The 26,621-nt window shown below is 38.7% G+C and overlaps 1 protein-coding gene across 1 annotated transcript in view; it reads left to right on the top strand.

Moving 5' to 3' along the window:
• Window positions 1-26,495, top strand: part of MND1 (meiotic nuclear divisions 1) — a gene marked incomplete at both ends in the record, with an annotated part of 39,553 nt that extends 13,058 nt beyond the window's left edge. Inside the window, 4 exons of the mRNA XM_082281975.1 lie at window positions 7,224-7,298; window positions 9,100-9,214; window positions 24,696-24,740; window positions 26,389-26,495. Coding sequence (XP_082138101.1) covers window positions 7,224-7,298; window positions 9,100-9,214; window positions 24,696-24,740; window positions 26,389-26,495 — 342 coding nt within the window. The remainder of the gene's footprint in view (window positions 1-7,223; window positions 7,299-9,099; window positions 9,215-24,695; window positions 24,741-26,388) is intronic.
• Window positions 26,496-26,621: the final 126 nt, after the last annotated feature.

Here is a 26,621-nt window from a genome sequence, read left to right as displayed (position 1 = left end):
ATGGGTGAAAGTTCCTGTGGAGGGGGGGATTTCTCATTTTTCTTCTGAATACCCCACGTTTTATTTTATTTGCCAAAAAAAAAGGACTCATCTCGTATTCTATATGCCCTGAGAACAGAGCCATGCCTAATTTACTATGTGATGTTTTATCTCACTCTCATCTGTTAGCATGTTAAGCAAATCAGGATTATAGGTCTAAATTTAGTCTTGAAATGCAAAATGAATTGTTTGTGGGAGGGGCAAGTAAATCAGTATTACCCACATGAATTCTCTAGCAAAACATATAGATATTGCTTATGAGTGAAGAGATCTAACTTTAGAATTACTAGTTTTGAGAGTCTTTGTAGTGCTTTGTCAAACAGTTGTATGGAGAGTCAGATATTTTTTCAGTTTAGTCCCCTGGAAAAAACCTTCACTTACTTAGCGTGAGTGTCTGATACTTCCTTTTAATCACTGACATGTTACAGTGCTAACCTAAAAAATTCCCACTTGGTACCTCTTTGGTACTTCTTCAAAAAGACAGAACTTGCACCTTGGCAGGATTAGTAGTATGATGTTTGGTAGTAGTATGGTGTTTTGGAGTGAGTGTTATTTGCTTAAGTAGTGCACCATCCTTTCATTTTGAATAGCAAATGCCATGTGTTATGGGGGGAAGGGAAGGTACTCAGCTCTGTCTTGATGAGCATGATGAGCGAGTCAAGAGCTTGTGGGTGAGGATAAAAGGGAAGTAGTAGCACATACCCGCTGTTGTGGGTATGTGCTACAGGCTGCCTGATCAAGGGGAGGAAGTGGGTGAGGCCTTCTACAAGCAACTAGAAGCAAGTCTCAAAGTCACAGGCCCTGGTTCTTGTGGGGGAATTTTAAGTACCCTGACATCTGCTGGAGAAGCTGTACAGCAATGCGCAAGCAGGCCGGGAGGTTCCTGGAAAGCATTGACAGTAACTCCCTTTCACAGGTAGCAGAGGATCCCACAAGGAATGGTGTGTTGCTTGACCTCATACTAACCGACAAGGAAGTTGTGTTGGGGATGTGAAGGTTGGGGCAGCCTTGGCTGTACTGACCATGAGATTGTAGAGTTCAGTGTTGGGTGAAGAGGTAGCAGGACAGCAAGCAAGATGATGACCATGAACTTCAGCTGAGCTAACTTTAGCTTCTTTAGGGATATTCTTGGAAGAATCCTATTGGAGCCAAGCTCTGCAGGGAAGAGGGGTCCAGGAGAGTTGGTTGATGAGCAAGGCTCACTTCCTGCTGGCTCAAGAATAGTGAATGCATCCCAGTGAGAAGAAAGTCAGGCCAAGGGCACAAGAAACCTCCATGGATGAATAAAGAACTCCTGTCGTTACTCAAGTAAAAGCAAAAGCTTCACAGGAGACAGAAGCAAGGCCAGGCCACTTGGAGTGAGTATCGAGAGGTGGTCAGGAGAAATAGAAATGAGACTTGATAGACCAAGGCGCATCTAAAATTACATCTGGCCAAGGATGTCAAGGATGACAGAAAGAGGTATTTCAAATATGTAAATAACAGAAAGAAAACAGAGGATAATGTGGGCCCATTAGTAAATGAAGGGGGGACCCTGGTATCAAAGGATGCAGAGAAGGCAGAGCTACTGAATGCCGCCTTCGCATCAGTCTTCACTAATAAGACCAGCCTCAGGGGTCTCTGAGATCAGGGTAAATGAGTGTCAGGAGGAAGACCTTCCCTTGATCAAGGAATCTAGTTTATTCCCCATCTTCTCCCAAGTTTTTGAATTGACACTTTCAAAGATTGCATTAAAAATTAGGTAATCTTTTTATGGTTAAATTGTCAAATTTGTATCATGCATAAAGAGAAGAGAGTTGTTGGATTGAACATTTTTCCAGTATACCTATATTGCAGTATTTAAAAAAAAAAAATGGTTCTTATGAATACAGAAATGTGGCGGGCCCTAACTATTCCAAGATTTTTTTCTACAGTCTGTTTTCTTTCCATTTTATGGTGTTCTCTTGCTGAAAAAATCTTGTTTATTCTTCAGTTCAGGAGTTAAAAATTCTTACTCTATCTTGCTTTGATCTCTACTCTTGTTCTTACCTATATTTCCTGAAGTATTGGAGTCTCCAAGTTGCTCCTTCTAAGTCCCACCAAACACAAATCCCTACTTCATATTGCTGAAATGACTTTGAGTGACTCAGGGTAAGATCTTGCATGCTGCTTTATCTTCCTTTCACAAATGTTAAAAGATAAAAATAATAGATCTTAATTGTACTTCTGTAGTGAGTGTATGTTTGCTGTTTGTGCCTCACTAAGAGTTTTATCACATTCCTGACTGAAGTCCCAGTGGTGGCTGCTTCTACTATAGTTCAGTTGACTGGGTAGATTATATGGAGAAATGGCATTTCATGAGTGGTACGTGACATCCTGAGATCAGAGCAGAATCCACAGTACTGCAGGTCACAGTGCTCTCCATGCTGCTGTGACTGTAATTAGCTGGCTGCAAAATTTGCTTGTGTGTATTTGGAAACCCTGGGAAGTATGGATTTGTGACTTGAGTGGCTGAATGCTTGCTTAGTGTAGTACTTTAGAAAGCAGTTCTGCACTTCAATGTGCTGCCCTTTGGGATTTTTCTTCTTCTTTACGTTTTAGTCAACACTAATGGTTAAGTGGTTTCTTTCAGTATAATGTTCTTTGCCTTTCTTTCAGCACAACAGGTCTGTTTTCAATATTTTCAGATTGTTCTTTGTTAATCTATATTTTTCCTCTCTATATAAGTCTGTTTTTTTGGCTTCAATTTTTCGTTATCTCTCTTTAAAATCTAGAGGAATGCTTTGAAGTACTTTCTCTCCATGCCTTCTGTCAATTCCACTTAAGTTTTTCAGTAGTGAGTTCGTTTTCACATCTAAAAGAAATACACCTCTCTACTGCAAATGTTACCCTAAACCTCTTGAACTGCTTTTGTTTAAGCCAAAAGCAAACTAGCTTTGCCTTTTACTGAAATAAAGCACAGCGAGCTTCAAACCCACAGCAAATAACTTTGCAAGTTAGAAATAATTAAAAAATATGTGTCTTTAATTCTTCTGTAGTGCCACAGTGAGTGGTGCTCACAAGAGCAGTCATTTTTAATACCATTTTTGGTTGAGTGTTTGGCCAGAAGAAAACGAAATGGATGCTATTTCTCTTTCAGACCATAATGATAGTGGGCTAACAGCTGTGAGCACTCTTGGTGGTTAGCGTGTGAGACCTTGGCTTGATTCTTGCCCAGTGAACATCCTCAGGGGCTGGGTTTGCATGGCTTACACTAGGTTTGCAGATATTTTAATATGCTGGTGAGACAAGCTACATGTTTGTGGGATACTGGTGGTTAGAGTGGTTAAAAACGGAACCAGAAGGCATAGGACCAACAAAAACTTTTGCCGGAGGAAAAAAAACCAACGTATTTTTTTATTCTAGAATAAAAGTCTTATCAGGCAGGTTTTGACATGGAATGGAACTGAAACCTGCTGCTGTTGTTTGTTGGGGGTTAAGTGTTCCTCTTCCAAGTGTACATCAGTGGCTTGCTGAAGTGGATCCCTGGTATTAATGCAATCATACTAGATTGTAGATTATGTGTGTATGTCTAATCTGTGTCCTTTGATACAAACCAGACCCCAAGTTCTGTGATGGAACTGATGGTTATCAGCATGTAGCACTTTGCACACCCAAACTGCTGCACAAATGTTTAGCTTAACGTTGTGAGACCTTTGCAGAGTAAGAAAAATCATCCATTTGAGGGACTTTGGATTGAATTAATATCTAAGGGTAGTGGTCATTTAATGGATCAGACTGGTCTGTAAAATTAAAGAAATTGTTCCCCAACTCTCCTGTTTTATAGATGCTAGTTATTTTCTTCATTAAACTATCTTCTTGCAGGCTCCCACTGTGTTTTGAAAACATGAAATGCTCTTGTGGAGAACATTTTTAACTTACTAATTTTGAATTATTTAGTCTCCTCTCCTCCTTCTTTCACCTAGATGATGTTTTTGCTGCTTTCTTGCATCTTGCTTAATTGTGCTGATTCAGAGCAGTCAGATTGGAATGAAACTTCGTGATGGAGTAGACTCTCTCTGTACTTCTTTTCCACACCTGGTCAGTTACACTTTTGGCAGAAGTGCACTTGGTCCTGTGTCAGCCCAGACATCTCTCTCAAGAAACATAAGAGGGGAGACAGTATCATTTTCTCTGGATGGGTCTCACTGCTGTTGGCAGGAGTCAGATTTCTCTGAGAGTGGTTAATGTTCCTTGTGAAATTGTTTGCCAGTTCCCCTGAAAGACGTCCCCAAGGTTGCTCCAAGGATTGAAATACTCCATCTGCTACTGTGCTTCTTTGCAATCGGGCTTTTCTACAGCTGGTGTGTGGGAAAGTAAGTCACTGTCCAGATGTGACCCTCTGCTATCATACATACACAATGTTTGCAAATTCTGCTTTTTTTTTTTCTTTTTATGCCCTAGAACCTGTCATTTGCCATTTACACTTACCTTTCAATTAAGTATTACATCATCTGTGTTCATCCTTTTTCCGACTCCTTTATCCTTGCTGACTGTTTTCCCTTCTTTCATTATAGTTATTTTCAGCTGTGTTCCTACCTTTCTATCCAAGCCTTTCTGCTTCCCCCATAGTCATGGATTCTTTGCACAGACCCTGGCCATCTGTTCCTCACCCTTTGAATCCTTGTCCTATGTTAGGGTTTTTTCAATAGCTTGCTTCCTTCTGCTATGCCTTTCCTCATCTTTTATTTGTTGTCATGGGGATAGCCACTGTGACTTCTAAATAATACACAGAGCTGAGATGTCATTTTATTTTGTAAATTTTTTGGTTATGTGAATAATTAAAAAATCCGAAAACACCCAAGAAATTAAAATCTGTGAATGAAGAAAGCAATGTCTTAAATAAGATTGTGTAAAAATCATCTTTGCTTTTAGGCAAAGGAGGGTCTTCTAACCTCATGGCATGGCAACCTTGCATGTTGTGTAGGACAGAATTGAAGAAATTGCTTTATCTCCCACAGTTTGTCATTATTGTCTCTTTCATTATTAAATGATGTGGAATATAGAGGACCAAGAAAATGATAAGATGCCTTATTAGGTGCTTTTATGATTTGCATTGCCTGGAGGGCTCCTTTTGTACATCCATTTTAGAGAGAGCAGAAACATTCCTTAAGAACTTAATGAGTATGAAAAAAACAGAGAAAGTGACACCTTTTGTGACCTCTTGCAGAGAGCATTGGCTTCTTTGCACTTGCAGTATAAGGGTCTAGATAAGCTCCTTGCCTTCTCTACCTCCTCTGCCAGTTTTGTTCCAGAAAAATCCTGTGACCAGAGATGCCAAATGACATGGTCTGGGGTTTGTCTTCCCTGGACTTCGTGAACTGCAAACTGTGTCTAAGTACTTACCCTCTTCTGAACTGTATACCTCTGTTTAGTATGCCATCCTGTGGGGACTAACACACCTGCTATTTTAAGAATTTTGTGGAAGGAGTACTCTTTGACTATCCGCCAAAATTAAGATGTTGGTGTACTTCAAGCCACATAGTGAAACCCATGCTGCCTCTGTGGTTACTCGCACTGAGAGCAGCAAGTAAACAGCTGGACATATTTTTCCTCAAATTATGTCTTACCATTAGTATAATTCCTGTATAAATCGAAGAAAACTAAAACGTTCTTTTAGAAAGGAGACTTTGTCTGTATGCATGCTCACACATGCATGAACACAGAGTAATTATTTTAAAAAATCAAGCTATGAAAGGAAGCACTAAACCCAGTGAGCTGCAGTTGGACTGTATCCTGATCTCTATGGACCACCAGTATTTTCCTTTTACTGTTACAGCTGATCTCCAAAACTTGGCAGTAAGCACTGCCTGATGTCTATCATGCATTTATGTTTAATATGTGTTTCTGAAAATATGGACCAAACGTAAGTTTAAATAGAAATTGAGAAGTGATTGTAGCTCCAGAAGAGTTCAGTTCGTGTTGTATGAATGCGTTTATATCAGCTACACAATATAAATGATATGGTTAAATTATCAAGGTTGGGGATTGCAAGAAATATCTGGGAATGCTTTTGCACTCAGTGGGATCCTCAGTGAGAAAGGGAATGTAGAAGTGGAGGCTTCATGTGGGGGATTTTGGGGTAGGGCAGAGTAAAACCTGACCTGACAGCTGTTCTTTTCACAGTCAGTCTGATACACGGATTGGTGCTCAGAGCATTTTAAAACTAAAACAAAGGGTACTTAGAAAGCGTGCTGTTGTTTCTTTTTCTTTTTTCCTTTTTTCTTTTTTTTTTTCTTTTGTGTTGATTTCAAAGCAGTAAAACGTTTTCAAACTACGTTTTATTAAAATTTGGTTTTCATTCTCTTTCATCTCATTTAATATTTTGAGGTGCTTTGTCTGATGCTGAACATGGTGTCCTTGAGGGTTGAGTCACACTCCTGTTCAGCTTAAGAGTTTCCAAAGTATCTCTGGAAATCTGCCAACTAAACTGCAAAGGCCTGGTTCAAGATGGGTGGCAGGTTAATGGAGAGAGATCTCTCTTGGCAAATTATTTCTCCTGAAGTAACAGGAAAATGGAAGGAGTATTCACACCAGCCCCGTGAGATTCCTGTGCCTCAGGCCTGAAGGAAGGGAGCTCTGTGAGGTCTAGCAGTGCAAGGGCCACACAGTAAAAGAGGGCCACAGCTTTACATGCCTTTGAACAGAGGCTTCAGTTCATCAGCATGTAAAAGGGATTGGGGCAGTGCCAGTGGCATACCAGCCTTTAGGAACACTGCTATCCGCAGCTGAGCAGGTGGACCTGCTGCAGCTTTTGTCACTGCTTCTGTTGAATAGGGACAGCTGGAAAAGGACCAAAGGAAATCATCAAATCCAAAGCCTCCATGTTATGGAGTCCTTTGCATAGAGATGCCAGATTATGGTATGAAACAGGATTTTAGTCCCATGCTGAACATGCAGTATATAACAAGATTATGTGCCCCGGGAGTGAAAATTTCTTAGACTTGAAATTGCTTCCTATAATTCTTCTCTATGGTTCAGAACCTCAGATTTATATTTGGGTACTTTTGTATTTATTTTGTGTATATTTTTATTACATAAGTAATACATGTATTTTAAAAAGATATATCCACTTATTTAAATACATTAATATGTATGCCCATTTTATAGCTATGTTTAATATGTTACTGAAAAAGTTTGATTTTGTTCTTTGTTTGCTTTATCAGTTTGCTGAAAGCAGTCAGAAAAAAGAGGCTTTACAAAAAAGCATTGAGAAATCAAAAACTGGACGTGAAGATACTGTAAGTTGCTTTGGGGGGAGGTAACCCTACAAGGAAATAGCACTGCATGTATGTACTTCTTGTAAATACTAATGTAGTACTTCCAGGTATTTTCAGATTTCAATCTGTCTTAAAACTTGAACTACCCAGAGGTGTGTACCAAAGTTGCCCATAGTTGCTGAATTACCAAATCTAGTAACTACAAACTTAAATGTTGCTTTGGGTTTTTTTCAACATATTTGTAATATAGATGCCTAAATTACTGTTCTGAGCAGATGTGTAAGCCCAGTGCTCTTTGCATGCTGAAGCTGTTAACACTGCAAAAAAATATCTAGGCTTCACCTTTATCATAACCAACATACTAGTTAGAAATACTTCATATGGTATTCTAAGTTGCTGACTTGCACTGAGATGCTCAGTCTAAAGTGATTTAAACCTCCAATAAAACAGGGACAGCCAGAAGCTTTCAGGAGGAATTGAATTTTGCAGGAAAGTGCCAAATCTTTGAATCCCAACTGTTTTGTAGAAACACTGTAGGTTTTTCCTATGCATGTTCCATTTATCTAGTAAGGAATAGAGTGAACCTTTCCATCGAAGTCTGTTAAAGTTGCAGTTACACAAATTCAATTAAAATCTGCTTTTTGCCAGTATCTTTAATGGGGATTCTTTATTCATTCATTTGCAATGGACTGTAATCACAGGCAGGTTTCTCACATAGTTGTGCTTGTCGTGTTTCCAAGCAAACTGTTTCAGCCTTGGGCTTCTCCAGCATGTGGCCTGCCCTACAGAAAGCTGTTGTTCTGGAAATCCTGTTCTGGCTGATGTTTCCAGCATCTTGGTTCCTGATTATGTATCAGGAGGAAGTCCTAAAAAATCTAGATTGCAGTGTAGGTCTCCAAGCATCTCCCCTGCATACCTCAGCATCTGGAAACTTTTGATTTCCATTCTGCATTTTCAGAATATGCTGAATCCAAACTGATGGCAAAAGCACTGGGAATATGGAAGTTTGGGGGGGAAAAAAAATACCAACAGCCATAAACAAATCCCCAAATCCACAAACACCTCAGACTGCTGGGTTACCATGGAGATTGCCATTGGTAAAATCCTGATGGTTTACAAACTGTGTGGCTCTTGTAGGCTACCCTAGCTTGAGTTACTTGAATATCAGCCAGTTCCAGTGTTTGTGTGTAACTACAGACTGAATTAGAAGTATTTGCTGAGTTGGCTGTGGGAGAGCTTATGTTGAGTCAGTGTCTGCAGACTTTTATTGATCGATAGAATCTCTGAGGTCAATATTATGTACAATCCCAACAAAGACTACCATGTCATAAATATCTGAATTTATTTTTGAGACCATTGCTCTTAAATTGTGTGGAAAAAGAAAGAAGACAAATTCAGAGGGTGTTTATACACAGCATCTCAATTTGTGGAAGGGTGGATGGTAGGTTTTTCTGTAATGCCATCTTTAATTACAAGACTAGCACTCCAAAATGCTGCTTAACCTTTAAGCCCAATAATTAAGAGATCTCTTTGGAGTTCGTTAAACCATGTTGAGTTTATAGGTTGTAGAAGATTGTTCTTTAGTTGATCCATTTTTGGCCTTATTTTTTTTCCTTCCAGTTTGTATTTGGTATCATTTAGTGTCACTGAGAATTCTGTGGAATAAAATAAAATGCTCAAGTGGGTCATAGACAGAAAGCAGTAGTGAAAGCAGCTTTTAAATTTACATGTTTTTATTTTTTGAAAAACTTTGTGTGATAATTACTATTTTTAATGTTTGTATTTTTTTTTTTGTGTCTCCCAACATCCTTTGAATCCTCAGGCAGAGCGTGCAGCTCTACTGGAAGAACTTGCTACTCTTCGGCAGAGAAAAGAGCAGCTAAAGGCAGAAATAGACAAATACAGGGAATGTGATCCAGACGTGGTTGAAGAGATGCGTAAGTTGTGTATTGTTTAAAGTGATCTTTTGCCTGAAAAGGCCTGCACTTTTTAGCTTAAAATCTGGTATTCAGAGGTTAGTCAAAGAATAGCTGCTTTGCTTTTTAAAGCTGAGCCACACAAAACAGGTACACTGACCATTTCTTTTCGTGTTCTGTTCTATTATATATGGAGAGGTTTATTGATATTTACTCTGCCAGCAGTTAAGAAACAATCCTATCATTAAAATACTCTGATGCTTTAGAATTAATGTCAGGATCATCCTTTCCAGAACCATATGAATTCTATAACTTGTGCTAAACCCTAGAATGTGTGTAGGAAGAGGAGTCTCTGGCTCCTGTTTACCTTCAGTTCCATACTGTTAAGACAGGTATCTTTCTACTTACTTCGTCTTGCCTATTTAAAACATTAGCATTTCATTAGAGACACTTAATTGTCACTTACATGAAAGCATGTTACCGCACTCTTGACTGACTGTACTGTCTCTGACATGCTGGCTTTCAGTGTGAGTTTCTAATTCTAATGGAACACAAGGAATGATGAGAAACTGTAATACAGAATTTAGCACTGAAATGTACTTAATATTCTGATCCTTAGCATGAAAAATGAAAAGCATGCATGAAATTTTATTGAATTTTCTCTACTGCAGCTTTCATGTTTTATTTATTAGGCTCTTACATTGCTACCCAAACACCACTGCATATTCAGTTTGCTGTAATGCCAAAATGCTGTTACAGAGTGACAAGAAACAGGCACAGAACTTTTTCTGAAAAGAGATGTGGCTAAATTTTTCTCTTTCTTTATTCTACTAACAAAGTCCACAGCTTTAGAACTCTTCTGAGAGAAAGCCAGGAACATAAACAGAGTTGGCAGCACTCACTATTTGGACAGATATTATTTATTTTAAGGGGCTGTGACATTTTTTTCAGCTGTGTTATCTTTCCCCAAGGATGTAATGGTATGCCAGGGAATAAGCAAACATGAGACCTGAGGTTAGTTACTGTGCTGTAAATCCCTCGCTGCCTGCTCTCCTGAGGAGAAGACACATTCCAGCTGATTCCAGCTGTAAAAATGAATGAGGTTAGGCAGATACCAACAGCAGAGAGATGTGTAGTGTCAGGTATTTTAATGCTGAGGTACCCCTACAGTAAGCACAGAATGGTTTGAGAGCCTCTTTTGAAACAGTCACGATGAGCATGTTCCTAAGTATGGCATGAGGGAGTAAGTCACAGCTGGAATGCTAGGGCAAGCTGCATTAGCAAGCAACACGGAGACTAGTCTCCTGAAAAGAGAGAAAGAGAAGGAAATATAGTACTTGGTTACTTCAGTCATGCCCTTCTCTTTTGTCTGTATGCTGTGGGTTTGGGTTTTTTTGTCCAAGTGTGTGGAAGCTCTGTGTGAATTTCTTGTGATGGGACATTTAAGGGACTTGGTGAGGTTAGCACTGTTGAACTACCTGTAGGATTCCCAGGAGAATATGCAGTAGTGTTTCAAAATTAATTTGTCCTTGAACTTAATTTAAAAAGTTTCTGCTTCATTATGTGTTTTGTCAGTCATTGTTGCACTGGCAGTGTGCATTGTTGCTGGCAATGTATGACTGAATAAATGGTGATGTCAGTTTTGGGGAGTTAATGTCTTTGTCGAAACTGAATGGAAGTTGACAGGCTTTATGGAAAAGAGGGAATTGGGGGGGGGGGGAAGTGGGGCATTTCTCTTGGTTCCAGAGGGCAGAAAAGTGCAAAGGCAAAACAAGATGCAGGAATTTATGGGTTTTAGTGTAAGAAGGCAATAAAGAATCTCAGGCAGTGAAATGCATTCAGCTAGACATAAAAGTTGCTGCTGCTGTTTCACAGAAAAAAAGCCTTATAATAAAAGTTTCTCATTCACAGATTTTCAAACTGCACATGGGTGATACGATTTTCTACTTCTGTACAATTTAGATAACATAACCCTTGGAATTATTTTCAATTAAATCACCTGAGCAGATTTTTGACTACCTTATTTTAGAGTCAGAGATGGCTGTTGTGTAATAACACTCTTTTTAAGAGTTGAATTGTTCAGTAAAATGTGTTTTGTAACAGGCAGTTGTCATTTTCTACCTTTGGGTTTTCCCTCTTCTTCCTTAATGACTTCAGCCTGTAAGGAAATCTTTCTGATGCTCAGTAAAAAAATTTCACCATGGTAATTTCTTATCCCATATCACAGAGAGCTGCTTTGGTTCTTGTAGTATTTTAAGTCTATATCAAATTGTCATCTGTTCTCAGTGGCCTTCAAATTTGGTGAATGCTTTGCTGTGTCTTCTTAGTTGCCCTCTCCCTCAGTGGAGTTTTGCAGAAACAAACCACTTGCACAGCAGTAAGCCTCATTAAAATGTGCACGCGCACACACACACACATATATATATCATTTTCAGGGTCAAAACAAATGTTTGAATGATTCATAGCAAATATCTGAAGACTCAGCTAAAAACTGAACATCTGTCTTTGCTTCCTGAATCTCGTGGTGGGAAAGTCAAGCTTGACCATGTAACTAAATATATTATAATGCATATTCACAAGGGAGCAAATGGGAAAATTAAAATAATAACTGATTTTTGCTGACTTCACTGTTTATTCTTTTAGTGTCGCTAACAAATGTTTTGCTCTATGTCTTGGCTTAGTTTCCTTGGCTTTTGTATTAGAAGTACATTGCAGTATAAATTTTAATGCCTTCTCAAATTTACAGAATTTGAACACAGAATTTGAGTGTAACAACTAACTAGAGTAAATAGCAGAAGCAGCAAGATTTAGGGACTGACCACTAGAGGAAGCTACGTAATAGTCTAGTCTTGTGGATATACTCAGATAATTCCATTTTACAGGTATGGTATTGTAAAAATATGTCTAGAACAGCAAAATATGTGGATTTTTTTCTAATGACCTTTGCAGTTCAGAAGCTGGTCTTTGCCACTTGGTACTGTTGTTTAAGACACCTTCTGTGAGTTAGGATTGAGTAATAAATTATTTTCTCAAAGGCAGTAAAACTGACCAGAGTCATCTGAAGTAAAAAAACCCAAACAAATAAATTAGTGGGTTTTTATACTTTCCTGTTAAACTTGTGGTCTGCTTCAGATGGTGCAGGCCAGGATCATTGTTTCTCAGCTTTGAGGCATGTCTATGTAGGCTGGAATATATTCTCATGGGAGAGCAGCCATTGTAGAGAGATTTGTCTCTTATGTGACATAGCATGCGTGTATGCAAAGCTGGATACATGTGATGCTGCTAGACTCTCTAAACCTTGTGGTAGAGGACAAAGCCATGGTGAATGCAAGCTTACAATAGTTCATAATTTATGCAGATTTTCATGAAGTCTACAGAAAAAGCTCCACCTAACATCAAGATTAACCTGCTGCATAAGTTTAATTTTTTCTGCCCACCAGAGAGAGGTGTTAGGGAGCTAATAAAATTTTTCTCATAATTAATTTTATAGAAAAGTTTGCCTGGCAACGTAAGTGTATAAATGATAGGGACTTTACTCTGAGTTGCTGGTCAGCTTGTAATTGGAAACAGCTAAACATTTTCAATGCTCACTGTAAAATAAACATTTCTAGAATTTCAAACTTCTTGTTTTTTCTCTGCAATAAGAAGAATGTTGGTTTATGCTTTATTAAAACATTGTCAGGCCTTTGCTTTCTTTTTTTTTTTTTTCCACAATAGCCATGCTTTGTTACTGTGTGCCTTTGGATAGGGCAGCTCTCAGAGTTACGTACTGACTGAAGTGACTTCTGTGTGGTATGATTGCTAATATTTATGGGGCCTGGGATCTTGCCTGTCAGCATTCCTTTTTTATTTAGCATGTTTTTAGAATGTCTGGTTACTGATAACTTTTATGTCTTAGGTTTTTACCTTTAAAACACTGATCTGAACATGTCTAGGCAAATTGTTTTCTCAGAAATTAGCAAACTACCAGATACAACACATGTAGCAATTTTGGTGTCAACCTTTTTACTTTAGTTCTCTCTGTTTATTTTTATCCTGTAACAAGAGAGGCACGTGGTTCAAATGGACATGATTTCAAACCACAAATATCCACACAGTTATCCTTTTGACTCTCTGAGTGTATGATCTCAGAGGCATCACTACCAGTCCAGTTCAGGGTTGGATTATCTTCTAAAACTAATACTTACATGATTCTGTGAAAATAAATCTTGGTAAAGCATCCAGACTTTACTGAATACCATGAAAATGTCGTGCTATATGTAATACGTACTTGAAAACATCTTTTTTCATTGTAGGTGCTTCAAAAATTTCTAATTCTGCTGTCTCCAAACACTGAAAATTTCAGCTTGACAAACTGTTTTGAGGAATTGTCAGGGTATACAGACAGTATGAGAAAATAGTTCTGGATTGTTCAGTTTTTTTCATTCATCTTAATATCCGAAGGGCGAATGCTGAAAAGTTAATGTTGATTTAGCTACTGGATTTTGTGGGGTGCATAGTTTGGGGATTTGTTTTTTGGGGGTGGTTTTTTTTGTTGATACACCCAGCTATTCTCTTATGTTCATATCAGTTTGAAAATATGTTACATATGCAGGTGTACTTCATGTTACAAAAACTTTAGTACCAAGTGTTAGATTCTTTGGGGGATTCTTACTAATGCTGGGAATAGTCCCTGTTCCCAGAAGGGAAACAGTGGTGAAGTAATGAAATGAAGATTGGACTATCCTGGCTAATGGAAAGACTTTAAAATGAGTTGCATCAGTTTTGCTTGAAATCCGTCAGAATACCAGTAATTTACAAAAGGGTTTAATGGATTGTCTTTTATACTTTGTGGTAAAGATTGTTGTTCAGAAATCATATCAGAAAGGTGATTTAAACTAAAAAGTCTTGTCAGCAGTATCAGTTAATGAACTATTAAGTATCTGTTTTTAAAAATGTAATGTTTCACTTGGGAAAGTGAATGTCTACAAATCATTTTAAGCCTGGTCTAGGTGCCACCAAGATCAGTAGTGTACAGATGAAGCCTATAGAGACAATGTTTTTTTAAAAATCACCTCAAGATGTGGTATGTTCAGTTTGCAATTAGGAGGATGTTTCCTAGCTACTGACCATGAAATACGCACCTGGCATCTGAGAGACAAGCTGTGCTTTTTGCCGTTTGTGCAGCAATGCCCTTAACAAAGGTCTGCAGTTAGAAATTAGTCATTCTGCCGATGTTAGGCTTGTGTCTTCACTCACACTTACGTTAGTCTTAGTGGGTTAAACTAAGCTTTCTTTGGAGTGAACCACACTTGCTTAAAAGTACATAGAAAAATAATAGTTTTAAAAGCAAGGACTCCTTTTTTTTGCTTAGTCTCATCTTAGAGTATTGTATATTTATTACATTCATCTCCTGAGGATCTGGATGAGGATATGACAGGAAATAGACAATGGATGTTCATGTATGTAACTTGCAGGCTATCTGCTACTAATCAAAGCAAAACTACACAGCTCGCACATGCACCCCTTTTTTTCCTCCTTCATCATGGAGTACCAGAGTATATATAGATGTGCACCAGTAATGAAAGGACACGTTTACTCTACTAATTCTCAACTAATTGCAGCATCAAACTAAGAATTTAGTTTTGCTTCCCCTGCACCCTGTACTGTTCTTGGAATGGCTTGTCATCCATTTGGAAGGTTGACAAATTATCTGTTCAAAAGCTACATTAAAAGATAAATCAAACTTACAAAAATGAACCATAACTTAGTTTCTAGGAAGAGTGAGGAATAATAAATGTACTTGTATGTAAACACAGTTACATGTAGTAACGGTAAAATCTTACCTGTTAAGTAAAGTTGAGAAAAGGAACAGGGTACTTAATGAGTGGAGTTACAAATGTATACCTGGATCACTGATCCAAGCTCCTTTGGTAATCATAGGATGCGAGATGGAATCGCAAGTTTAAGCAGTGTATCTGCTCCTTTATCTTCAGCCCTTCCATTTTTTTTTAATCTTGAAAATCAAGGGAGGCTTGTTTGCATTTCGGTTATTTAAAAGGCTGGTCCTTTGACAGAGGAAACACTTGCTAAACAGAATCTGGCTGTGATTACCAGAGGCTGTAACGTGGTGGTTTAAGGACTTTCCCTGACAAAAGCAAGTTAAACAGTTCTCACCTTGGCCCTTCATTACGGTGCTGAAGTTCACCAGTGATAAAAGCAAGTTGTCAGATCAAGTTAGGAACTCATGGTGGAGATCCCTGTGTCTTGTGATGGACTCTCCTGAGGTCTTTGAAATCTCTCTTTCCATCCAGCAGATCTGTCTAATGAAGTCTTTCACTGCCTTCTTCACAAGACTTTCATACATGTGGTCATTTGTCATGTACCTCATGGAATTGTCTGTTGTGTGATAGTTGCCCTGAAGAGCAACCAGGGATCTTCTGACCAACTGAGCAGGTGACAAGTTTTCATAAGGGCATTTTCATGAACTCTGCAATGAGTTGAACTCTTAGAAAATGGATGTGAAAAAACTGAATGAGGGGAGCAACAGGAGTAGGTAAATGGGTGAGCAGCGGGAAAGAAAGGAGAATATAACAGCTGTGAATAATGATGAATGAAGGGCCACCAGGACAAACTGGGCAGCTTAAGAAGTGTTTGTACATACATACCTAAGGCACAAAGCTTAAAGTGAAATGTGGGGATTTTGGCTGAAGCTGGAAAGCTTAGGTCCAGAAGGGTCATTTGGCTTTCAGCAAAAGGCCCTTATTCTCTGCATTTCAGAGAATTTTTCTGTGTTTGTGTTTGGTCTTTGGGTAAGAGGTTACTCTGCAATGAAAAACTGTCCTAAATATTTGGACACATGCATACTTATGTTTTTATACCTCAGTCACTTTCTAGCAAGACTATTCTCAGGGAGTGTCAACTTAAGCCAACTTGCTTTAAAATGAAGCTGCATTTTAGCTAGTTAAGCAAAAAGCTGTGTTTTGTGGGTGGGGCTTGTCTTGGATGCACAGAAAGGAGGCTGTTGGAGGACCAAATCTTTAGATAACATATGTAACAAACACCTTACTTAAATAAATTTGCCAGTCAGGCAAGGTACCTTTTCTTGAAATCAAATGATAACAGTCACAAGACATGGTTTTGTTCTTTTCCTTTATTTTGTTTCTTTTTTGTTTATATTGGAATGGCAGAAAAAATATGTAGAGTGAGGGGCTCATGGGTGAAATATGTGGGAATAGCTTTATTGTCTGAGCCAGTAAATCCTTATGGCAAAAGCTGGTGAGCTGTTTAGGAATGGTAGACACTTGATAAAATTTATGATGTGGAAAATGGCTACTTAAGGTTACATTTATGATACTCCTTGATTTAAGGAATGAATTGGTAGCAATCCATTTGACAATGTTTTAAAGCCCTTGATGAAAGCATCAAATCGAACTAATCTCTAGATCCATTTATATACCAAACAAAAAGGCTTTTGTGGAGTGAGTATTTTGCTTCTGTCTCCCAATGTTAGACCTGCTAGGGTAGTTGTGTATAGTAGCACTCATTCAGATCATTCTGATAAAGTTGTGGTGAAATTCAAAGGAATGTACTGGTCTATATCTTTTCATGACTTTCACATGCAAAATTAGGTCAGGAAAGGTATTGTGGATTTTAGTTCATTGTCTTTAGTGCTAACAGGCAGGACTGTCAAATTGAGGTCTTCCCTGGCCTTGTTTAAAAAAATGAATTGCCAATCTCATTGGTTAAGATATCTCCCATATTTTATGGGATGGTATGTTACCATTTTACGGGTTTATCTGGATTATGACTGTATATTCCTTATATAGATACCTTGTTCTGTGCTCTTTAACTGCAGTTTTTGCAAGGCAGATTGTATGAGTGCAAGACTAATGTTGGCACATTTGACAGCATTTCCAATGGTTTTTCTTCTCTTCTCACTTTAACATCATGTGAGCTAGTTTCACTGAAAAGAGCAGGATATCAGAGAAAAATTCAGAACAGAAAACCAGTTGGGAAACACCTAGAACAACACAGAGGTTTTCTCTCTGCCACTGTAAGAGACCTTTGTAGATTGGGGGAAGTTTGTCTTTGGTGTTTTGACTTGGTTTTGCATGATACTGTTCTAAGGAAAGTGAGGAAATACAATCCTGATGAAACAGCAGTAGTGTGAATCTCAAAGTACTTTATAGTTTGTGAGCAATTCAGTATCAGAAAGGGAGGTGGAACTGATCAAGCTCTGTAATATGGTCTGTCATGTACGTGTATCTGCTCAGTGGTTGTATTAATGAACTGGACAGTACAATAGAAGATGTTCTTTTGTTACATTCGCAGATGATGAAACTAGGAGAGACTGCACGGAAAAAGGACAAAATGATCATGACAAATTGCAAAGATAGTCTAAAAAACACTGGATAACATTCAGTAGTAGCAAGTGCAAGGGTGTTACCCGTATTCAAGGATATTGTGCTACACAAATGATCTGAGGTAGCTGGTTAAGTGGGGAGGATTTGAAAAAAGATGTCAGAGTTACAGTAGTTAACAAGATAAGAATTTTCGTTGTGCCAAGAAAAATCCCCATACTAACATACAAAGCAGAAGTATAACCAACAATGAGATGTATGAAATAATCTTTTTGCTCAAGGCAGAAAGTGTGGCACTAAAGGCTTTAGCATGGCTTCATCTGTAACACTGTGTCAGTGTTGGATATCCTACCTGGATATACCCGATTTATTTCAGAGCATTCGTATATTTATCTAACTAAGTGTTCAGAGCAGAGCAAAAGGACATTGAGCAATCATATTCTAAGAGACAAAAAACTTTACAAGAATAGGGCTCAAAAGAAGATTTTTCCTGGTGGGTTTTGCATATCTGTATCTCTTCAAGGAAAGAAAAGGAACAGCCTGTTACTCAGGTTTGGGGAGAAGATGGCAAAAAGTAATAGCCTTAAATTGTAGGGCCAGAAAAAGTTAAGTGAAAAACTAATGATAGCAATAATCAAACATTGAATTAGACTGCCTGGGAAGGTTATAAAAGCTTAATACTGGAAACCTTAAAAACAGGCAACAAATGCCTCAGAAATGCCATAGGTAAAGTTGAACATGCCTTGAGTTGTGGTTACAGAGACCTTCTTGTGATGCCTTCCAGACTCTTCTCTGCGACATGTGAGGTGACAGCAGACTACAATCCACAACTGGCCAAAACCCATGGTGTCCTGGGATGGGCCTCCTTCCGAAGTACAGTTCAGCTCAGAAGTGTGCAAGTTCCTATAACTGTGCTGAAGGTGTGGAGTATATTAGCGAATGAAGTGGGGAAAGAGGAGTTGTCCGCTGCAAGGAGAGCAGAGTGGTGTCAGGGAGCCCTGACTCAGCCCTGAATCAAGTTGACGTGCTTGTTTATATTTTGCAAGCACTTTGCTTCCCTGTGGTCTTTGGATGAAAATTGATGTATTTTAGTTATGCAGCTGAGATTTCAGTGTGAGTTTTCAGGTACAATACTTGAAAGGTAAATGGTCTTTTTCTGTAGGTACATGAATATAGTAAACTTAAGTGCAAGAACATGTCTTCCATAGAGGAATTTCTTGGTAGCAATTCTGACAAATTCTGTTGGACATTTTTCAAGGAAACCCTGTGTACATACTGATGAAATTTGACAGTGTGACCTTTTCATATGGGACAGAGGGAGCTTTTTGCTGATGAGACTTGACACATTTTTCAAACACTTTGACAAAGATCACAGACCCTTTAAAAGCATATTCTCAGCAATGTGGATCAGCTTCTTAGTAGCTTTACTGTGCCTCACCAGGTAGACGAGTCTGGTACTGTGGCATCTGTTTGCTTAGGTTTATTTTCAAGCACGTATACACAGGTATTGCAGCAGAAATGCTGATTTAATTAATTACTATATTAGTATTCTTGAGTATTTTTCTATCACAAATAGCTTATATTGTGTTCTATGCTTTTCAAAATAGTTGTAGATCAGTAGGTAGCATTCGTAATTGTCAGTGTTTTTCTTGCAGTGCTGAAACTTTATTCAGAGTCTAAAATAAGTCAGTATAAAAAGTTCTGTTGAGTTTTTGATTTAAATGAGAACTCTTATTTACACATTGACTTGAACTTAGTAATGAATTCTGAAGCTTTGTGACCTGTTGATTAGTATCATGAGGAAAAGTGTTGTGTGGGATATTGGAGTGTGGGGGAAGAGTGATGTGTTATTTTGGATTCAAAGGAGTTGACAGAATTCTGATGTGCTATCACTTTTCTACATGGCAGCTCTTTATTCTAAGAGGAAACACCTCTTTGGGAAGCATGGGGGAGGATAAAGATTTCCAATAGTGTGGAGGTATCTGCCTAATACAAGGTTACAAAACATTCTTTTAAAGCTCTTCTTGCCACATTGCAATTCACCCTGTTGACAGTGTTGTAGATTACTTATTCTCAAGGATACTCAAATACGGACCTTAAGAAGCCACCTCATCACATCACTGCCATAAATAGTCTCCAATGGCAAGCCACAGGCTCTTGATCAGAGTCTGTGGAGTCAGTTTGTGAATGGATATGTGGGTAGGAGTTACTAGGTAATAACCTTTTGTACTTTCTGTGGATGACAGGTGTAGAATTTCTATGCTCACCTTCTACCCTGGCCTTTGGAGATGGGATCTTTATTTGCATTAGATATTTTCATTAGTGGGAAAAATTTTGGAAACTGCGTCACAGGATATTGTAGTGATGCTGCGCCAGCAGAAGTAGGGAAACAAATCTGTCACAGGGTGATGATGGCAAGGTAATGCTTCTGGAAAGTAAGGGCAACCTATGTGCAGGAGAATGGATAACTCTCTGCAGAAGGCAGTGGATAATCAGAGTCATAGGAGGTTCAAGTTCACATACAGTTCCTGTGGTGGTTGCCATTTTTCATCTTTGAATTCAGTCTAAGCGAATGCAGAATTATTATGGGAATTCAAATCCACCTAATGCACTTAATTTACCCTGACCAATTTCACAAGAGAGATTGGGAATCTTTGGGCTAATAATCCTCCCTCATCCCTGAGAACAGTTGCAGCTGTTCCCTGCATTTCATGCAGAGGAATTGCAATCCATGCTGTAAAATTACTCCCTCACCCACATGCTGAAGACTGCAGTTGTATTTTGCGTTAATCTGCTAACACCCCACAGGCTGATGGGTGACTGCCTCCTTGGTAAGGTGCTAATTCCCTCTGCAGTCATGTGCCTTTTAAGTGAGGAAGTCCATACAATTTCCTTGTGGTGCTAGTTGTGGTAGGTCAAAACTGGCACCGTAGTGTGTAAGCTTTATAACTACAATTAGCTTTTGTTATTCTAGGGAAATAGAGGTTCCTGGAGCTAGAAGTCCTTAAAGTTGTCCAGAAAATGCCAGAGTAGGATCTAGGAGATCAAAAACAGCTACAGCTCTTTGTCCATGTCTATCAGCTCAGGCGGTTGTGAGCTGGATCTGGCTGCTGGTTTGTTGTTGGTTTGTTTCTTTTACTATAGCTATTGGAACTATTATATGTTGCCTTTACAGGCTGAATTTGAGTACTATTCCATGACTGTATCCTTAGTGTTCCCTTAATGATACGTGCGAGACTTAAAAAGGATTTTAGGAAGAACCCAAAGTAGGTTTGGAAAATGTTTGTGAGGAAATGGTGGTGGTTGTTGCTGTCACAATTGTTTTTTACCCTGTGGAAATATTTGAGACTTCTACAGCTCTTGGCCATTCAATTTTGGAATGCAAATAGGACTTTTAATTCCAACCATCTCCACCTTCCAGTGAAAAAAGTGAGAGAATCTGGGGGAAGGAGGAAAGAAGAAAGGAAGGAGGAGGCTGTAGTTTTGCAATATGCTGAGAATGACTGTAGGTCTTCCTGAGTCAGATCAGAAACATAGAGGCCTTATGATGATTTGAGTCAATATATAATGCCTGTTGAGATTTGTTAGAAACACTCTTGTGCTGATGTTCTGTGCTGCTGGCCTTGACTCCTGACCAGGTGCTGTCTATTTGCTTTAGAAGCTTCTCAGTGCACCTCTGACAGCTGTCCATGTGCCTTTTTATCACCTCTGTCTCCTGGCCCGCTCCAAAATACCTGCAGGTCACTGGTGGAATGCCACTTACCTGCATTGAAAAGCATAATTCCAACCCACCCTCACTTTCTTTTTAGACATTTACTGCAGCTGGACCTTCCTTTCCATACCTTTATTTTCCTCTGTGGGGATACAGGGGTTTGTCCCTGTGATAAGGACAATCACAGATGTTTGGGATAATGGTTCAGCTCCCAGAACCTGAGCTTTTTGAGTTCCCTGCAGCTCTCCAGAGATACCCAAGGCTGAGGGGAAAAAGAGACTTTCACGAGGACCGGTCAAAATAACTCTGCCCTGTATCCTTTCACTGTTAAGGGCATATTTCCAGCTGTGTTTTGCTGACATAACAGACCAGCACTTCATGTCTCGCTGCTTCTGGGCCTTGGATTGCTGTACACAACAGTGGTTGCTTTTGTTCAGTTTTGGAGACAAAATTCAAGCTTCCATTTTCTTTCATATAAAATGCTTGAAATTAGTCTGCAGAGGATACAGGTTATGTGCTTCAGCTAAATAAATGACTTGTATCCTGCAGACATGGGACTGGGAAAGTCTATTTGAGGCCTTGTTACACAAATAGGTGAAATAAATATGTAATGTCCAGAACAAATGGATTGTTTTGCTGCTTCCAGACAGCAATCCCATATATTGTCAGCCTATGTGCAGATGTATAGATACATACTGTAACTAGAGCCTAATGGCAATGAGAACATCTGGAAGCATCTGGAAGATGTTGCCTTCTGTATTGCTCACCTCTACTGCATATTTGGCCTTTCATTGTTTTGTGCAGATTCAGTACTGGATCACTATTTAGTAGCTGCCAAAAATCGAGTTCAGTTAGAGCAGCTCTGGTGAGCAGAAGAATCAGAAGGACTCCAGCCAAGTTTGGGACTCGGTGGTTGTGGTGGTTTTGGCAATTAGCCAACTGCCCTTAGTGCTGTGTTTGAGTTTCTCCATTTTACAGTTTGCACAGTTGGTGTCCTGATTCTGCTTTAGAGTGTGTGTTTTTGAGTTCCCATGCTATTGCTGTCCTTAGATTTTGAGCTTGCTTTTTCAGTGCGGTCTAAAAACCAACACGGCTTTGTGATCCCCTGGAGCTAGAGAACAGGCAGTCAGAAGTAACATGACTTTGAGTTAGTTACACCCATACATACAGTAGGTGTGTCTGGGGAGTGTCTGCTTTACTACTCCTGCTTTCCCTCATCCTCCACACGTGTATACATACAGACGATGCAGCCAATGAAAGTCCCAACAAGCAACTATAAAAAGAGTTTCAGAATGTAGTGAAGGTGCAGATTTCTTCATTTCTGTCAGTTCTTGTGATGGAGTTGGAGGAAGATGGTGGCAAGGATGCAGATGTGGCTGGTGTCTTTAGGAGATGCAGGTCCATAGCTACCAAAGCCTGTCTCTTGTTTCTCTTCCAGGCATGGTATTGCTTACAGCAGACACAAGATCATGCAGTGGAATCATCGGCAAGACTTAAGACTGATCCCAAGGGACTTAAATCTTGCCTTCAGATAGCTAAATGTTCCCCTGTAGCTGTGAGACATTGTGGGGATTATATGTCTGTCTGTCTATCTATCTATATGTTATAATGGGATTTCCCCAGTGTAGCTTCCTGCTGCCACTACCATGTTTTCTTTTTTAGCCACAAATCAGTTATAGGCAGTGACTGCCCTTCTGACTTGTTGCCCAGCCTATGTCTGCTGTCACTTCAGCCTTTTCTTTGACAGAGGTGTGAAGTCACATTTTCAGAACACATGATCACATATGTATATTTTAACACACATGAGCAGTGTTTGCAGGGTGACAGTGCACCATGCTGCCACTGTTGTGCTGGTCAGCTGCTTCCAGCAAAGCAGAGCTTTCTGCTGAGACCTCACAGGTGCTGTGGAATAGGTTGGCTCACCCACCACTGGGATGCTGTCACCTCACTGCTCTGGATGCATGGAGTTTAATGCCATCCTGATTTCCCCCACTTCATTTCAAACTTCATTACTTGGAGTCAAATACAGCTGTCAAGTTTTACTGTAGAATTTCAGAAAAGTGCTGAGGGAAGTATCGTAGTTCACACATTTAAAGTCTTGACCAGTGGAAGCTCTTACTCTGCAGACTTGCTTTAAGTAGGGTTAGGTTAGGTACTGTTCCAAATGCCATTAGCTGCAGGTATATTGTCAGTGCTGCCTGTCATGGAACTGAACAAGTGGGGATGGCAGTAAGCACTCAGCAAAGGAAATAAGTATTACCTCTCTCAGGCTAGGAACAACTTGAATTTCTGATGCATGCAAGCAAACAAAAATGCAATTTTCTCTCCCACTCGTTTTTTTGCCCATCTTTTTTGCTTTTCTTTGTGCTGTGCCCAAACTTTCTAATTGTAGGCCTTTTTTAGAAACCATTTTATATTGGTTTTGAAATAGCATATAACTCCAACTTAAACATTTTTCATTTCAGTTACAGGAGTATTAAGGTTGGAATAATGAATATGTGCTAGCAGACGATTTTTCAACATAATTTATTGTTGCTTAAAGTGTAGTGTGTATAACAGTAGATACCTGATCATATATTCACATCTCAGTACCCTGGAGACAAGTTTCATGCTGACCATTCAAATGAGTATTATCATGCAAGTACTAACAAGACTAACTGGGAATAACTAAGTTACATGTAGGCGTGAGAACCAGAATGAGTCTGATAAATTCCCACGTTACAACCTAACCTGCTTGATTCGATTCAGTACTTACTGTAACTGGGAGTAAGGTGATCTGAGGAATTCTTCTTGATTGTTTTGTCTCATGGAAACTATACAAAACCTGTTTGTAGTAACAGTAATTTACTATTATGTGTTTAGTTCTGGAGTGGTGCTAAGGGACGTAAGCCAAGTTTAATAGCCAGAAACATTACTTTGTCTTCATTTCATTGAAGGGGTTCTCAAATGATACATGATAAACTATTTATAAAAGTTCATATGATAAACTTTTGGATTGATATGATAGACTGCTGCCTTGTCATTTCCCTTATCTATGTAGCATCATGCATACCTATGTGATAGTTTCCTTATGTATAGAGAGGATTATGAAATATTTTCCATCTCTGGTATCTTCAGGCCATGTATCTAGTTCTAATCTTGGTGAAGACAATTAAGCCCGTAGGCAAGCCAAACTGGGGTTATTTTATTTTAAGATACACTTTAAAAACTTACAGTTGTTCATATGGTATCTTTTATGCTCTTTGCTCCTGTTTTTTTTAACCTAGCTTTGTGCTTGGTGGAACCTTAAAAGTGTATAGCAAGTGTTTGGAAGCAGTAGAATAACTTCCTCATATGTGGTTCCCTAAAAATGACATCAATAAAAATTTAGTCTCTGTGCCTTGAAACTATGTGATGATTTTACTGTGAGGTATGCTTTTACTGTTGTTGGTGTTTTTCTTTGTTTCAGGCCAAACAAACCAAGTGGCTAAGGAGGCAGCCAACAGATGGACTGGTGTGTATTGCAGCGACACAGCTTCACACTAGAGCAGTTTCAGTAAAAGACCTACTCAGTGTTAAGAGTTTTAAATTTGATTAGGACTTGATGTGGGATAGTCCTTACTTATAGAAACATAGAGAAATTTATTTTACTTATAAAACTACTATGATTCAACAAAAAAAATACATCTTCTCAGTTTAGTTACTGAATGTACTTCATATGCCATAACAGATTTGTCCTTCTGGTGCTGTCTTGCACACTGTATAAATCCTGCAACTTGTTTCCTTGGCTGAATTAAATCTCGTAAGATCAGGAAAGCAATAGAGACTGGAAATGGTGATGCCCAGGTATTCAGAAAGTTTAATTCTATTCTGAATGTTCATTTCTTTCAAAAGAGTAGGATGGTTTGTGGAATCTTACTGCTGCTACCGTGTGATGGATGCCGATACAAAGTAGGTATTTCTCAAACTAAGTGATCAGTTTTGATAGGTAAAATGATGCATAGTTTTAAGGAATGTTACTGTGATGACATTTATATGGAAGTTTAATTCAGTTTTGTTGTTGCTTAGCTTTGCTGTATTCATTTCCATTTTGCAGAGCAAGCTATTTATATGTCCTTATGGTTTTTTAAATTATTTAGAATATTGTTCGTAATTTTTTGTCTAGAATAGATCTCCTGCTGATGGACTGCTGATCATTGGTTATGCCAAATGCAGCAGGATATCATTGTCTTAGTCTTTGGACTATTATTTTATATCTGGGTTGTTTACTCCATATGGGGAAATAAAATTATGTATTTGAAAATAACTTCTGGGAGTTGTCAGGGCTTTCTGCTGTTGATGACAGGCTGTTCTCAAGGCCTCGAGTGAGGTAAAGGAACTGTGCCTCAGCCTGTAGGAAGTACTTTGCTATTTAATTAGACAATTTGGTTATATGCTGCAGCATATTTTTCTTTTGAAGAGACAGTTTTAAAACCAAATGTGTGATAGTTAAAGAAAAGAAAAATAGATCTCTAAGCTGTGCAGAGACAGAGAACATTTCCTCTCTTAAGGAACGCTTCAGTTTATGGGTGTTAAAAATGACGTAATGAGTTTCAGTAAATGCTGCAGTGAAAAATTATGTTAAATTGAACAAAATGTATATGTTAAAATAATAACCTGATGCTAACTAAACTAGTGCTGACTAAAGCTTCTTGAATATTTTTTTTAACTTTATATACAGTGTCTGAACAAACACGCAGGACTAGAAAGGACCTTACAGCTAATTTAAATCTAATTTTTGTAGCTGTAGACAGTCACATAGTAGGTGTCTAGTTGAAGAAGGACATATAAAATACTCACTATGCATATTCACACTTACCTCATCACTATAGCAGGCTTACACTGTAATAGTAGCTTTCAGTCTCCTTGTAAAAGAGGAGCAAGAAAAGATAAAGATAACATATTTTAGTCATTGCTAAGTAAATGATTTCCTCTTTTTTGGAGGTTATTAACAAAAGCCTTGTGTTTTCTGTTCTAAATCTATGTAATAATGGTGTTTCCCACTATATACCTTTTTCATACACACAAGAGATACTGCAAATGGAAGGATTTTTTTTGGAGCCAAGACTATAATTCATGCTTTCCTAAATAGTCAAAATGAATGTTCTCCATTCTGTTTACAGATAACATCTTTTCAATAAAGTCCTGGGCCAAGCGTAAATTTGGATTTGAAGAGAGCAGAATTGATAAAGGTTTTGGAATCCCAGAAGATTTGGATTACATTGATTAGTGTTCAGTTGATGACTGACACAGTTGTACATAGTTTGTTATATATTCACAGCTGCCATTTCAATGCGAATCCTCTCCAAACAGGTGACCACCATTTAATTTGCTGGTTTTGTTAAGGTTAATAAAA

Source organism: Coloeus monedula, assembly GCF_965178545.1.
Source record: "Coloeus monedula genome assembly, chromosome: 5".
In the NCBI taxonomy this organism is placed as follows: domain Eukaryota; kingdom Metazoa; phylum Chordata; class Aves; order Passeriformes; family Corvidae; genus Coloeus; species Coloeus monedula.
The sequence above is the reverse complement of the archived record's forward strand: the minus strand, read 5'-3'. Positions and strand labels throughout refer to the sequence as shown.